The sequence below is a fragment of the Vulpes vulpes genome, chromosome 14 (genome assembly GCF_048418805.1).
Source record: "Vulpes vulpes isolate BD-2025 chromosome 14, VulVul3, whole genome shotgun sequence".
Classification (NCBI taxonomy): Eukaryota; Metazoa; Chordata; class Mammalia; order Carnivora; family Canidae; genus Vulpes; species Vulpes vulpes.
Genome location: NC_132793.1, coordinates 3,943,481 through 3,958,438, shown reverse-complemented (window position 1 = coordinate 3,958,438; position 14,958 = coordinate 3,943,481). Strand labels below are relative to the sequence as shown.

The window sequence follows — 14,958 nt, the reverse complement described above, 5'->3', positions numbered from 1 at the left end:
GGCCCCCTTCCTGGATGTAACGGAGTCATACCTGCACCCTGGTGCTTCAAGGCAGAGGCGATGGCGTTCTAGAAGGCTCTCCACTCCGGGAGGCGTCTGCTCTCTCATCTGGTTCTGGGCACAAGCCTGAGCGGCCGAGTCAGGTGCTCTCACCCCCTTTACAGGTGGGGAGACCGGCTGCAGGGAGGTGGAGAGACCTTGGGTCAACAGGTGGGAGGCCCGGGGGCGCAGGTGTCACCCTCCCTCACGGTTCAGCCTGTGAAGTGCTCGGGCACCCTCACGGCACCCCCCGCCCCCCCCCGCCCGGCCCCAGCCCCAACACAGAAGCCTACTCGTTCCTGAAGGTAAGAGCGATTTCTCCCCTCGTGGGGACACGGACACGCGTGCTTCGCAGTGGGGCGGCGGCCGCTCGCTACCCGAAGAGCGCACGGGACGAGTTTTGGTTTACTGTGCAGTTGCCTCAAGACCCTTTCTCTCCTTCGTGCCATGCGTCTGGCTCCCACGCGTGAGCTGTGGATACTCTGCCTCTGGTTCCGCCTTCCTGAGTTTGGCCACATCCTGGATACGGCGTTTGTTTTGGGGGACGCCGCCGGCTCTCCGTGGGCAAGCCCGGCTTTGCGGGGTGCTGTGGCTGCCTTGCCAGCCACGCACCTGTCACTTCGCAGACGCCTCTGCAGCAAACGCCTGGTGGACTACAGAGGGGGGCACACAGGCCATCCCGCCGCTGTCCCCAGTGCCATCCTCCCCTCTCTTGGCTGCGCGTGAACACCTGGGGGGAAACGTGGCTTCCTGGGGTCACATTTGTGGGGCTGACCCGCCAGCATCACCTTCAGGACACGTGGGTCACCGCTGGGCGTGTGACATGGAGCCCGCTCAGGAGCTGGCCCGTGACCGGAGGGGTCTTGCTCATTCACCTGATCAAATCTGCTCTGTCTCTATAGTCAGGTGGTCGGCAAGTATTTGTTGGGCACCTGGTTTGTGCCCGACCACTGTCCCGGCCCTGGGGACACAGCAGTGATGAGTCCCACGGGGCCTGCGAGAGACAGGGCGCCCTCCAGGGCCTAGAGCTCCAGGCCTAGGACGGTCCTCACAGCTCTCCAAGGGGTTGGGATTGAATGATGAGGACATAGCCATGGAAAGTGCTGAACTTTTAAAACAGAGGGAAGAATGGGTGCAAAGGCCTTGAAATACATACACAGGGACGCCTGGGTGGTTCAGTGGTGGAGCATCTGCCTTCGGCTCAGGGCGTGATCCCAGTTGAGGGACTGAGTCCGGCATCGGGCTCCCCTCAGGGAGCTCCTCCCTCTGCCTGCGTCTCTGCATCTCTCCATGTGTCTCTCAGGAATGACTAAATAAAATCTTAAAAAAAAAAAAAAAAAAAAAAAAGGAATACATACACATTGGTAGGCCTGACCAGCCGGAAGAAGCCGGTGGGGAGCATGGCAGCAGGGATGGCTGGCCAGGAGGGAGGCAGGGGTGAAGTCACCCGGGAGCAAACAGGACCCTCAACGCCCCTTCCCGACCTCCCAGCTGCAGGGCCCACGGCCTGGAGCGCTGCAGTCCAGCCCACACCTCCCACAAGGCCTGACCTTTCTGCCCACCTCCCCGTCCCTCCCTCCCCAGGGGAGGCCTACACCTCACCCCCTCTGTGCCCTGACAGGTGTCTTCCCATCAGAGATCTGAACCCAACACATCAGCAGTGGCAAGAGGGCTGAGGGGTTGACTGTACCCTGCTTGCAGCTTGTTTGCCGGAAGGTAGGGGACGACGTCTGATTTTCGCTTCATAAGATCCCTCTTGTGACCACTGGGAGGGTGAAATGGAAGGAGGCAAGAGCAGGGGGCAGGTAGAGGCTGCCGTGGTCCCGGATGGGAGAGTTGCTGATGACCGGGCAGGGATGTTCCCGGAGAGGCGGTGACAGTGGACGCGTGGGGTTATGGGCCCGGGAGGTGGGGGCTGCTGGGCCAACCCTCTTACAGGCCAGAGGTGACGAGGAAGGCGAGCTGAGTGGTCTGGACGCCCCGGGTGCCCAGCTGGAGGCCACTGGCCAGCCTGCTTCCTGACTCTTCGTAGTGTACCCTGGATGTCAGCGTCCGAAGACCCGTGAGCCTTGTCCCTTCGCTGGAGGACAGGCCCGAGGACACCGTGCATTTGAAGCCGCAGAGAACTTGGCAAAGGCCAGCGGGCAGGGCTTGGTGCTGTCCCGTGTCTGCAAACCTCCCACTCCTCCCAGGTCCCCGGAGCCCCTAAATTGGACTCAGCCAATATTGGTTGGGTAAACGAATGGATTTCTGAGACTTTACAACAGAGGGTTCTTGGACAAACATGGGGCTTGAAAAAGTCTACATTTTTGTTTGATTTCAGCTCCAGGTATTGAACCGTCCCCTACTTATCTCTGTTCCTGCCCCGGCACGTTGCTTATCAGGAACTGCACACCTTGGGAGAGGCGAGAGATGCGCTTGAGAAGGTTGTGTCCAGACACCTCGGAATCACAGCAGTTGGGGGGCCAGCGTGCGCCTGTGTGCTTCCTCCTGGAAACCAGAGACGCCACAGCCCAGGATGCAGACTCCCCGCATTCCTGGAGAGGTGGCACCACGGTCACATTGTGCGGCCCTGAGGCTGGAAGGGAGCCCAGGTCGCCCAGCGGGTGAAAACCAGCAGCGTCTCCCTGGTCCTTCTCTCCTCTGCTTACTTATTCATCCTCCCAGAACTTTCTTGTACAGTAAGAGAGCACACAGCGAGGCAGAGTACAAGAAAGTAGAACTCGGTTCATCTGATGATCTGCCCACACCCGCTGACTCACTCATAATGGCCCCTCAGATGTCAGTTTCTTGCTAAGACATTTGGAAAAATTTTCTGCTTCTGAATCACAAGCAAACACTATAATTCAACAATCTTCTTGGAGTTATTCAAGGAACTTCAATGCGCTCAGAAGTGGAAGGATCAGGGGCGGAGGAAATCAATGAAATCTCTGAGTCCTCTGTTTTTCTCCTAATTACATTTCATTTGCCCAGCGGATGGGGGGGGGGGGGGCTCCATCTGACCGCTGAGGGACACCTCCTGGGGGAAGTCTGGAAGCAGCCGATTGGGGTTTCTGGGTGACACTTGGTTTTTCTTATCATCTTAGTTCTGTGCCCATAATAGAGCCAAGTGTCATGCAGGAAAAGGCTTGCCATCGCCACATCTTCTGGTGGACTGACGGCCACGGCCACCAGGGGACAGAGGGTGCTTCAGTTAAGGGCCGGCCTGGGGGTATTTGATCGTCCCTGGGCCTCGTCATGGGCATGGTGCACGCTCAGGGGGGCCCTGCTCCTGCCTTCTGCCCTCTTGGGCCATGCTCACTAACGCTCGGCCCTGAGCCGTCACTGCCCTTCCTGGTGGAGAGAGGAGGGGCCCATCACTCATCACCGACGGCCACTTCCAATCCCTTGGGCCTGGCGGGAGGACAGAACAAGGGGGACGCCCTCCAGGGACACTGCTCACCTGCATCCCAGGAAGGCGCCGTTTCTATTGGTCGGAGAGAGGCTCGCACATCCACCAGCCCCCTGGCTTTTGCTAAGCTGGCGGTCAGAGGGGAGCTCCTTCCCCGGGGGGGCTGGCTTGGCAAACACGGGGGCAACGGCGCGGAGATGGGGCGGACTGCCCATCACAGCAACCGCCTTCCCCTGCTCCATCCACACGGCTCAGCCCCCGCTGCACAGCCCCCGGGGCCCCGACACCCAGTCGGCACCCAGCTCCCAGGTGCTGTGCACAAATCTGCATCCGTCCCGCCAAGCCCATGTGAGAAACCGCACCCGCGAAGGGGTGCTGGGGGTCGGTCCCCGCGTCTCTGTCTTCCCGCAAGCCTGGGTCTCAGGACCATCGTCCCATTTTACAGCTGGGGAAGTTGAGGTTTCGGGAGGAGGGGCCTGGTGCCACCAAGCCTCCCGCCCGACGGCCCCGCCCCTCGCGGTGGCCAAAGCTCAGCAGAGCCGCCCAGACTGAGTCAACACTGCCCGGAGCCGGGAATCAAAGCAAACAGGGTCCCCCCCTTCTTTTTTGCCAACCGCCCCATTAACAGAAAAACCATTTAAGCGCCCATCTGGAGAGCTGGTCTTTCCCCTCCCTGAGCAAACGGAGATGACCAAGAGGAATGTGCTCCCGGGCGAGGTTCGGGAGGGCCCCGACGAATGAACACAGGCGGTCACAGCTGCGCCTCGGCCCGGCCAACGCGGCCCCTTTCAGTGCCGCCAGCCACGGCTTCCCGGAATAGCGCGTGCGGTCGCTCATCGACAGCCCCTTCCTGACATCCAGCCTTCTTGGAACAGTCTAGACTTTGAGCCTAGACCACCGCTCAGGGGCCTGGGACGCGAGTCCTCAGGCGCCGTGCCCCCACCTCACCATCGGGACAGCCTCGTGAATAAGTACATTATTGGCTTTAGGAAAACTTGCCGCCCTCAGCAAGGCTGCTCGGAGAGCCCGGCGGCCGGGCGCCCCCCCAAACGTTCACTGAGGCCCTCCCCGTGTCAGGCCCTCGGGACGCGGCAGCTCCCAGGCTGGCAGGGAGGATAAGCTGCAAACCCGCTGAAAACCAGGCAGCTGGGGCCCGCGGGGGGCTGCGGGAGCAGGGGGTGGGGCTGCCTTGGAGTTCTGAGGTCCCTCGAGCAGGGGAGGGTGGGGAGGGCAGGTGAGGGGTCAGAGGGGAGAGCGCAGGAGGGAAGGTAGGCAACTTCTAGGGGAGCTGAAGGGTTGATTCTGTGTATATATCTATTTTTTTTTAACGTGTGAAAAAATGCTAAGTACATGCAAATTTCCCCCTCTCGAAATTGCACTTTCTTCTCTTTACCTTCGGGGGTGGCAGGGTTTGGGCCAGAAGCATCTGCAATCATGTGGTCATTCAGCTGGGAGTAGAAAAACATTCCAACCTTAGAGATGTTGCAAGAGTATTAATCTTGTACTTAGTTTGCAAAGATTCACCAATTGTTAACATTTTGCCACATTTGTTTAACCTGTCTCTCGACATTTATCACATTGTTACCGTGGTTGCCCAACTGTTTGCCAGTAAGCTGGGGGCAAGGTGACTCCTGACCCTGAACGTTTCGTAGTATCTCTTGAAAACAAGAATTTCCATTTGTGTAACCGTTAGGCCAGGATCGAATTCAGGAAATACACGTGGATACAATGTGGTTACTCGGTCTACAGGGTCTGTATTCAGGTTTCTTAGCTGTCCTGCTAGTGTCCCTTACCGCAGCTTCTTGGCGGGGCCGGGATCCGACCGAGGGTCACCCGGAGCTCTCGGTCCGCACATGGCACATGGCCCGTGAGGTCACTGGACAGTGCAGGACGAGCAGGCCTGTGCTGGCACCCACGGGGCAAAGTCCTTCTTCCCCACGTCTGATTTCTCCTGAGGGATTCCAGCTCCTCCTACATTGTGGCTCAGCTCCTTTGGGAGAAGTAGAGGCTGTTTTGCAGCCCAAAGGCCCCTCCTACAAAGCAGTTAGTGACTTTCCTGTCCTTACCACTGACCTCCCACCTTGGGCCTCCCCAGGTTTGTGCAAAGTACGCAGGGTTTAGGAGCTGCGGGTCTGGGTGGGGCTCGGGCCCAGGCAGGACCGACCCTTCCGCCAAGGTCACCTGCCAGTGGGAGGCAGGGGAGGGAGTGCCGGGTAGGGTCTGATACCTTCCGTCCTGCCTTTGAATCCGGGTCCAGGGGCCAGTATCCGCCACCGAGAGCTCCTCCATTGGCTCAGGGCCCCCGCACGGGTCTCCTTCATTTCCACATCCCCGGCTCCCGCTGCGAGCCCAGCACACGGCAGGTCCCTGTGTGTAGCTGTTCGAGAGCGGGGACCTTGGGAGCTCGGCCAACACTGGAGAGGGGGTCTGGGGACGCAGGTGCCCCCCGGTGTGGTTGTCTGCTGCTGCCCCAGGGGCTTCGGCGTGCAGGACAGGGGAAGAGCCACGCCGGTGTGAACGTGCGTGGCAGGGGAGGGCAGGTGGCCACAAGCCCGGGGGCCCGGTGTGGCGGCATCGTGAGCCCTGACAGGGCCGCTTTCTGAGGACCAAAGCCCGGGAGAGGGGCTGGAGAGGAAGCGTGGGGTCACGCTGGGAAAGGCCTGGATGGTGAGCCCTGGAGTCGAGATTGTGCCTCTTGACAGCGCTTCCCCAAACTCTGAAGATCACTCGTCGCCTTTACAACTCTCGCCAAGTTCGAAGGAAACTTTCTCTCATTAGCCTTTTCCTATTATAAATACTAATTAATTTTTTTCTTCTGTTATCATTAGACAATGTAAAAATAAAAATGTCCACCCATGTCTCCCTGAAGGGCAGCTCAGTGGCTGTCTGACCACTCCTGAGGAAAGACAGCTGGAGACCCTGGGAGCCATGGCCGGTTCTGAAGGCCAGGGAGGGGCATGTCTCGCTGGCTGCGGGACTGCGGTGAAGTCACTTCATGCTCTGGATACGGTGGCCTCCCCTGTCAAGTGATGGGTTGAGACAAAGGATTCCTCATGATACCGCTGGCTCGGACAGGGAAAGCTCTCTGGAGGTGGTCTGGTCACCCCATGAGCTGGGAGCTGTGGCTCCCTTGTCATATCATGAGCCCCCCCAGCAGGGAGCCCACAGCCAGCGCTGGTGCCCAGGGTCCACCACGGCAAGGCCCGCATCTGGTGCTAGGCCTCCAGGCACTGTGAACAAAGGCAGCCTTTGGTCTTGAACTCTAGGAAGTGACTGGGCGATATTCTGTGTTGGGAGAGGAAGAAACACCCCTTCCACCAGGATGACAGGCAGAGAGCAGAAGAGTAGCGGCCGGGCCTCTTGGTCAGCTGGTCCCATCAGTGCGGTGACCAGAGCCGTGTTGGGTGCCCACCAGCGAAGGGCGGCTCTCCCAGAGACCCAGGATTCCGCGAAGACCCTACACCTGGACGCAAAGCCAGGATGCGTGAAATCGTTCATATTCAGATTGGCCAGTGTGGCAACCAGATTGGAGCCAAGGTAAGAGCTTGATTCCCGGGACTAGCTTTCCCTGCAGGCCCCGGGTGTGGCCCACAAACGAAGTATCACAGGTCAGCGGGCAAGGTAGCAAGTCCAGCAGATGGCCTGCACTTGCTGAAGACTTGGCTTAATTAAACAAAGCCCATGGTGAAGGGGACACAGCTGATGGCGCAGGCTGCAAGGGTTAACTGAATTCATGTTATCTCGCCGCCACTTGCAGGTACACCATGTTTACTTTTATGACCTGTGACCTACGACTTTTGTATCTAAAGACAGTAATTTGTCTCAAAACAGTTGCCTAAAGTTTGTTGGGCAACTTTTTACACCATATCACAAAGATGCCTTTGCCTCTCTTCTCTTGTTTATGTTACAAAGTTTAAAAAGATCCACATCTGTTCCATTTAGTAAGCAAAAGAAGACTAATGAGGTAAACCTAAATGTTTTAGTAGCAGAAATAATTAAAATACACTCCCAGGAATACAAATGAGTGTGTGTCCTCACCTAAACTTTGGTACAAAGTGCCTGGTTCGGTGGCTAACTAACAGATGGCACAGCCCAACAGGCCTCCAACCTAAATTTTAACCCCAATTTTACACAGTTGTACTGTGTTAACAACCATCTCATTGTTTCCTTTGCCATTTTGAAATTAGTCTCACTAGTATGATTTGCGTTACAAATTAAATTGCATTGGGGCACCTGGGTGGCTCAGTCGGTTAAGCGTCCGACTCTTGGTTTTGGCTCAGGTTGTGATCTCAGGGGTCGTAGGATGAAGCCTGTGTGGGCTCCGGACACAGCAGGGAATATGCTTGGAAGCTTCTCTTCCTCTGCCAACCCATGCCTCTCTCTCTCTCTAAAATAAATAAATAAAAATAAACAAATCTTAAGAAAATTAATTGCATTAGAAGTTAAAACAATTGTGGTAAAACATACACAGTATAATATTTACCACTTTTTGAAGATTTTATTTATTTACTCATGAGAGACACTGAGAGAGAGGCAGAGACACAGGCAGAGGGAGAAGCAGGCTCCCTGCGGGGACCCCAATGCGGACTCGATCATGACCTGAACTGAAGGCAGATGCTCAACCCCTGAGCCACCCAGGCATCCCTAAAATTTACCATCTTAATCATTTAAAAAATATATTTTATTTATTAGAGAGACTGAGAGCACAAGCAGGAGGAGCGGCAGAGGGAGAGGGAGAAGCAGGCTCCCCACTGAAAAAGGAGCCTGACAATGTGGAGCTCGATCCCAGGAACCCCGGATCATGACCAGACACTTAACTGACTGAGCCACAGGCGACCCACCATCTTAGTCATTTTTAAGTGTACAGTTCAATAGTGTTAAGCATATTCACGGTGTTGTGCTTCCAATCTCCAAATTGCTTTTCCTTTTGCAAAACTGAAACTCTGTTCCCATTATATACTAACTCCCCATTTCCCCTCCCCCAGCCCTAGGCACCCATCCTTATACTAGCCAAGAATTTGAACTTTTTTTTTTTGAATTTGAACTTTTTAAAAAAATTCATATTTATTTAGAGAGTGCGTGTGAGCAGGGTGGGGGCACAGAGGGAGAGGGAGTCTCCAGCAGGCTCCACGCCCAGTATGGAGCCCAATGCAGGGCTCGATCCTGCCACCCTGAGATCATGACCAGAACCCAAATCAAGAGTCGAAGGTCCAGGGACACCAGGGTGGCTCAGTGGTGAAGCATCTGCCTTTGGCTCAGGGCATGATCCCGGGGTCCTGGGACTGAGTCCCACATCAGGCTCCCTGCGAGGAGCCTGCTTCTCCCTCTGCCTGTGTCTCTGCCTCTCTCTCTGTGTCTCATAAATAAATAAATAAAATCTTAAAAAAAAAAAAAAAAGTCGAACGTGCAAACAACTCTGCCATCCAGGTGCCCCAGAATTTGAACTTATTTAGGATAGGAACCTCATAAAAGTGACATCATACAGTATCTGCCTTTCTATGTCTGGCTTATCTCACGGAGCATTATGTCCTCAAGGCTCAACCACGTTGCAACCTGTGTCCAAATCTTCCTTTTTTATGGCTAAATAATAGTTCCTTGTGTGGATACACCACATTTTATCTACTCATCTGTCCATGGACACATAGGCTGTTTCCACCTTTTAGCGATTGTGAATAATGCAGCTAGGAAGAACTAGTCTTCTAATGCAGCTGTTTATTTTTTTTTTAGATTTTATTTATTTATTCATGAGAGACAGAGAGACAGAGGCAGAGGGAGAAGCAGGCTCCATGCAGGGAGCTGGATGTGGGACTCGATCCTGGGACTCCAGGATCACGACCTGGGCCAAAGGCAGACGCTCAACCGCTGAGCCACCCAGGCATCCCTAATGCAGCTGTTTAAAAGCTGGGGCAAAGAATATCACTGCCGGAGACGAAGTTGCCATCTTTCCACACCACGCTGATGAGACTTTCCTAAGTCAAACACAGAGAAGTGGGAGGCCCCAGCCCTGCCCTCTGAAGTGGGTAGATAATCTGGAGCCAGGCTCAGAGAGGAAGTGCAGGGTCGAGATAGGGCCTCCGCTCTTACCGCACCATCATGTCTTCTGGTGTAACGTTAGAGCCCTGGTGACTACTTATTATTTGGGGCCATACTTAGTTGGTGGTGTCATAGAACTTAAATTTATTTATTCCTTCAGCCCCTGAACAGTGCTGGTAAATTACTATAAAATAGAGTCTGGTTAATGAGACCCCGGCCAGGGCACAGCCATCACTTATAAGATAGGGCTAGGAAAACACCCTTGGGGATTTTAACATAAATGAATATATTTTCATTGCACTTGAATATGTCCTTCTCTAGGGCAATGAAAGGGGCTATCTCAGTAACTGTTCCCATATTAAGAGCTCTGCACACAGCTATATTAATAAATACTGTATGTGTGATTGAAAGTGTCATATGTTTCAAATAGTTGCAGGAGCTGTGCATAATCTTGAATTGTGTGCACACCTGATCATGAAAAATGCACACTGCTAAAAGCCGTGCCTGGATGTCCTCGTTATGGGCTTTTTGGAAAACTGCATGAAAATAAATCCCCAAGTGAAGGAGGAATTATTGTAAAATCAGATAAGAATTCAGTCCATTTTCATTTAATGGGATCTATACTTTACTAGCTCGAAGCACTGTAAGGTGAAATTACAGATACCCTGTCTGATGTGAAATTGTAAAACGACAGCTTTAATGTATATGACGGCCTCCATTTAATAGGAGCAAAATCCAATTTAATATTTTATGTGTTGGCATTTTATTTAAGGCATTCAGGTGGGTATAAAACACAGTCTTCATGTTTAGTAGAGGCAAGAGCAAATTACACTGTGCAGTGGGCATTGACAAAACGGGCCTAAAAGAACGTCTGGGAGAGGCCAGGCCGGACAGACGGCTCCAGGCAGGCCCAGGAGCACCCTCTTCCTGTCTCTCTGGTCAACCTGCTGGCTCCCGGGTGCCTACCTGCCCTTTACTGGGGGTCCCTCTGTACTGACTTCCCCTCCTGCTGCTTTCAGTTCTGGGAGGTGATTGGCGATGAGCACGGGATCGACCCAGTGGGCGGCTACTGCGGGGACTGTGCTTTGCAGCTGGAGAGGATCAGCGTGTACTACAACGAGGCCCACGGTAGGACCCTGTGCTCTGGTAGCAATGGTCACCTGCCCCAGGGACGCGGTCAGACGAGGGCCTGGGGAACGGAGCGTCAGAGTGATGTCCAGGCAGAGCCGTGAAGTCCCCGGTGCAGCGGATCCCCAAGTCCCATCCAGGGCAAGGAAGGACCCCCGATGAAGTCACGGGGTGGGGTGGGGGTGCATGTGTCTTAACACCTGCTGCCAAGCACCAACTTTCCTGTTTAGTTTTTAAATGAAAACCCGGAGACACTTCCAGCAGGGGCATAATCTCCATCATGGGCATGACGACAAAACAGAACAGAACATGACGGAAAAAGTATTTTGAAGGTATTTTATAGACTTGAGCACTCGTTGTTGGGGTCAAGGATATCACTCTGAATGTCTGTCTTCTAGGATAGCTTTTTCCTGACTGGTATCTCAAGGTTCTATTTTGATGAAACATTAACTATTAGAAAAACAACAGTTTGCTGACTTCTTCTTATTTTACTACACAGGTAAGAAATATGTGCCCCGGGCGCTGCTGGTGGACCTGGAGCCTGGGACAATGGATAGCATCCGATCCAGCAAACTGGGAGCGCTCTTTCATCCAGACAGCTTCATCTACAGTAGGTTTTCCTGCAGGGGTCCCCCAGTATCCGCCCCCCACCCCCCCCAACCCCGACACCCAGGCAGCCTGGTTACAGGCCTCTCCCTGCGCAGGTAACTCTGGGGCTGGCAACAATTGGGCCAAGGGCCACTACACGGAGGGCGCCGAGCTGGCCGAGAGCGTGCTGGACGCCGTGCGCAGCGCCAGCGAGGCCTGCGACTGCCTGCAGGGCTTCCAGCTGGTGCACTCGCTGGGCGGCGGCACGGGCGCGGGCATGGGCACGCTGCTGCTGAGCAGGATTCGCGAGGACTTCCCCGACCGCATCCTGAACGCCTTCAGCGTCCTGCCGTCGCCCAAGGTGTCGGACACGGTGGTGGAGCCCTACAACGCCGTGCTGTCCCTGCAGCAGCTGGCGCAGCACGCCGACGCCTGCTTCTGCATCGACAACGAGGCGCTCTACGACATCTGCGTCCGCACGCTCAAGCTGGCGGCGCCCAGCTACAGCGACCTCAACCACCTGGTGTCCCTGACCATGAGCGGCATCACCACGTCCCTGCGCTTCCCGGGCCAGCTCAACGCCGACCTGCGCAAGCTGGCCGTGAACATGGTGCCCTTCCCGCGCCTGCACTTCTTCACGCCCGGCTTTGCGCCGCTCACCAGCCGCGGCGGCCAGCAGTACCGCGCACTCACGGTGGCCGAGCTCACGCAGCAGGTGTTCGACGCGCGCAACGCCATGGCTGCCTGCGACCCGCGCCGCGGCCGCTACCTGACCGTGGCCTGCATCTTCCGGGGCCGCATGTCCACCAGGGAGGTGGACGAGCAGATGCTGACCGTGCAGACCCGGCACAGCAGCTGCTTCGTGGACTGGATCCCCAACAATGTCAAGGTGGCCGTCTGCGACATCCCGCCGCCGGGGCTGAGCATGGCCGCCACCTTCATGGGCAACAGCACGGCCGTGCAGGAGCTCTTCAGCCGCGTGGCTGAGCACTTCTCGGCCATGTTCCGCAGGAGGGCGTTTGTGCACTGGTACACCAGCGAGGGCATGGATGTGGGCGAGTTTGCCGAGGCCGAGAGCAACATCCATGACCTGGTGTCCGAGTATCAGCAGCTCCAGGACGCCAAAGCCGCTGAGGAGGAGGATGCAGAGGCCGTGGGGGAGGCAGAAATGGAGCCGGAAGACGGGCCCCAGGTACCTGGTGAGGCCGCGTGAGGCCTACGCAGGGTCCCTGCAGGGTCCCTGTCCGCCCCAATGATCACATGCGCATCCCGGGGACAGGGCCCAGGTGGGAGCTGGGGGCACTGGGGCCTCCCTCTGGCATTCGCTAACCTTCCAGACTTCCATACTCCTGTGAAAACTCTATTAACTGGTTTTTAATAGCAAAGTGAATTTGTCGTGAAGCACTGCCTTTGTTGAACAATGTTGATTGGGTAGTCACTGCACGCACAGCTCCCTACCAGACACCAAGACTCCGGGTGTGCGGCATGTGCTCTCCACCCGTTTGTGGTGCTGACAAGCACCCTGCCACCCTTGCTTGGCACCCTTGCTAAGAGTCTTACCCTAGGTTCTGTCATGTGTGCTGCCCAGCATCCTACCTCCTGGTACTTGCTGGCCTCCAGAAGAGCCAGGTGACTAATTGGTACGTGGGGAGCTGTGCAGCCAAGGCAAGTGAGTCAGCATCCACTAGTGAATTGTGTAGACCTTGTGTGCACGTCAGCGTACTAACTGGAAAGGGAAAAAGGGAGGAAAAAAAAGTGGCAATGCTTTTCATCAAAATACCTGGCCAACCTCCCTCCCCCAAAACAACAGGCAAAACTCACCAACTCCAATCCTCTGATCTTTATTTCTGAATAGCTAGCTTTTAATGTGTGTGTTGAGATAGTTTCTTATGAGTGTTGGATTCTGGGAATTCATTAATCACCATCTTCAGTTTTCCTTGTAAAGGCTATTTCAAAATGCCCTTTTCACTTTCATTCAGTAAACACTTTCTGAAAGCGCTCTGTAGCCTCTGCTCTTTCAGAAAGGGCACCCGGTGTGCTGGGCAACCATTCAAATGCAGGAATTCGGCAGCCGCCCGCTGCAGTGTCCTTCCTCCTTGTGGAGGACGTGGGCTCATTAGGGAACTTTTACAGTTCAAATTAATTTGCAGAAGTTGCCATAAATGTTTGCATGATGACACAGCTTTAGCCATTACCAGAGTTTAATCTGCTCACATTACAACAGGACCAAATACACAGGAGTGTAATCAAATCATCCATAACTTTTTAATTACAGTTTACCTATTTCTGACATACAGCACAGCCATCCCTTCCAGGGCCATAAGGGTCTTAATGGCCTTCTAGAATTACCACTGAGCTATCCTATTTGATCCATGGGTAGTCAGCAATGGAAGAGGCTCTGACCCTCCCTGCAGGAAATATTTACTTGCAACCAACTAGGCTCTGGTTTCCCGATTCGTGTTTGTAATCTGCAATAAGGTTAGCAGGTGGCTGCACGACACTGGCTGCTCATGCTGAGAAACATCACTCCTCATGTATGCATTGTGATATAACTACATAAAATCTGTATGGAGAGAAAATGAAGTTCTGCTAATCACCTTCACAAGCCTTTTATCTACAACACTTAAAAAAAAGTTTTAAACACTTTCTACTTGTGGTTCAAGCACTAAAACCAAAAGCAGATTTATTAGGAAACTGTACCTATGCTGTTTGAAGTTCATAACTTCTTAGAAACTAAAAAGACTTATGACCTTTGAAGTTATAAGAATTTATATATGCTTCCTCTAGCACTTGCCTTCTCCAATCTAAAAAGGCAATCAAATAGATACAAGGAAGAATACAGATCTAAATTAAAAAAGAAAAAAAACCCCTGCTGATTTATATTACTGTCAAGATTTTTGTTTGCTCAATAGTAATCATTAAAGTACAAGGAAATTCAATTTTAAATGGCTAAATTGCTTTATTTCAGACTAAATAAATTCCATTTCTTGGAGCCTAACCGCCCAGACTGATTAATTTGAGTAGTTAAAAATATTTCAAAATGTATCTCACCATCCTACTCTTTTGTATGGTAGGAATAGATTAAAACGCGCGCGCACGCACACACACACACACACACACACACACACAAACAAAAAAACCCACTAGAAACCAAAAGAAATCTGTCCCCTCAGATTTTGAGCCTATTTCTTTAGTGGTATGGTTGCCATGGCGACACTGGTCTCAGAGGCAGAGACATGGGATCAGAATTTCAGACCTTGTCCGGTTCCTTCACTTTACCCACAAGAACCCTGCACGAGCAGAGATTAAGGACTCCCTCGAAAATCACTCAACTAGTTAGTGAAATATCCACAGGTCTAATCAGGGTCCCCTGGTTGTCTGGACACAGTAGTCCTGCCAGCTGCCCAGCTGGCCTGGATACAGGAGTTTACTTTATCCCAGTATCAGTTCAGGATTTTTAATCACAGAGAAAGAGGCTTGAAGAATCTTTGTTGGGCAGTCAACTTGTCTTTTATTCGGTTACTTTACCCAGTTCCCTATCACCAGCCCCCACCCCTAAGTCTCACCTTAATTACCCCATCTGCCACTCTCCCCGAGATGACTTCTCTCTAGTTACTCAGCTGGAAAGAATTCAGCCCTTTGCCCATCGGCTTTGTTCGTCTATGAAAAAGGCCTGACAGCCTTGGGATCCATTTATTCTTATCCCCGTAATGAAAGATGCTTCCTAGGACCTTGATCTTGGGAACCGAAGTGCTGGCAACTGAGGTGCCCTGACCTCA

General features: G+C 53.6%; 1 protein-coding gene across 1 annotated transcript; it reads left to right on the top strand.

The window, feature by feature from the left end:
* The first annotated feature begins 5,405 nt into the window (after positions 1 to 5,405).
* TUBB1 (tubulin beta 1 class VI) lies at positions 5,406 to 14,177 on the top strand. Its single transcript, XM_026015137.2, has 5 exons — positions 5,406 to 5,525; positions 6,259 to 6,967; positions 10,483 to 10,591; positions 11,091 to 11,201; positions 11,296 to 14,177. Exons 2-5 carry the CDS (start codon positions 6,911 to 6,913, stop codon positions 12,390 to 12,392), a joined length of 1,374 nt encoding a protein of 457 aa, XP_025870922.1. The 5' UTR covers positions 5,406 to 5,525; positions 6,259 to 6,910; the 3' UTR covers positions 12,393 to 14,177.
* The last annotated feature ends 781 nt before the right edge of the window (positions 14,178 to 14,958 follow it).

What these genes read in the sequence shown, in the direction of transcription:
- TUBB1 (XM_026015137.2), top strand. Translation starts at nt 6,911, where the DNA reads ATGCGTGAAATCGTTCATATTCAGATTGGCCAGTGTGGCAACCAGATT. An exon ending in GCAACCAGATTGGAGCCAAG is followed by an intron (nt 6,968 to 10,482) that starts GTAAGAGCTTGA and finishes TGCTGCTTTCAG; the next exon opens with TTCTGGGAGGTGATTGGCGA. An exon ending in TCCAGACAGCTTCATCTACA is followed by an intron (nt 11,202 to 11,295) that starts GTAGGTTTTCCT and finishes CTCCCTGCGCAG; the next exon opens with GTAACTCTGGGGCTGGCAAC.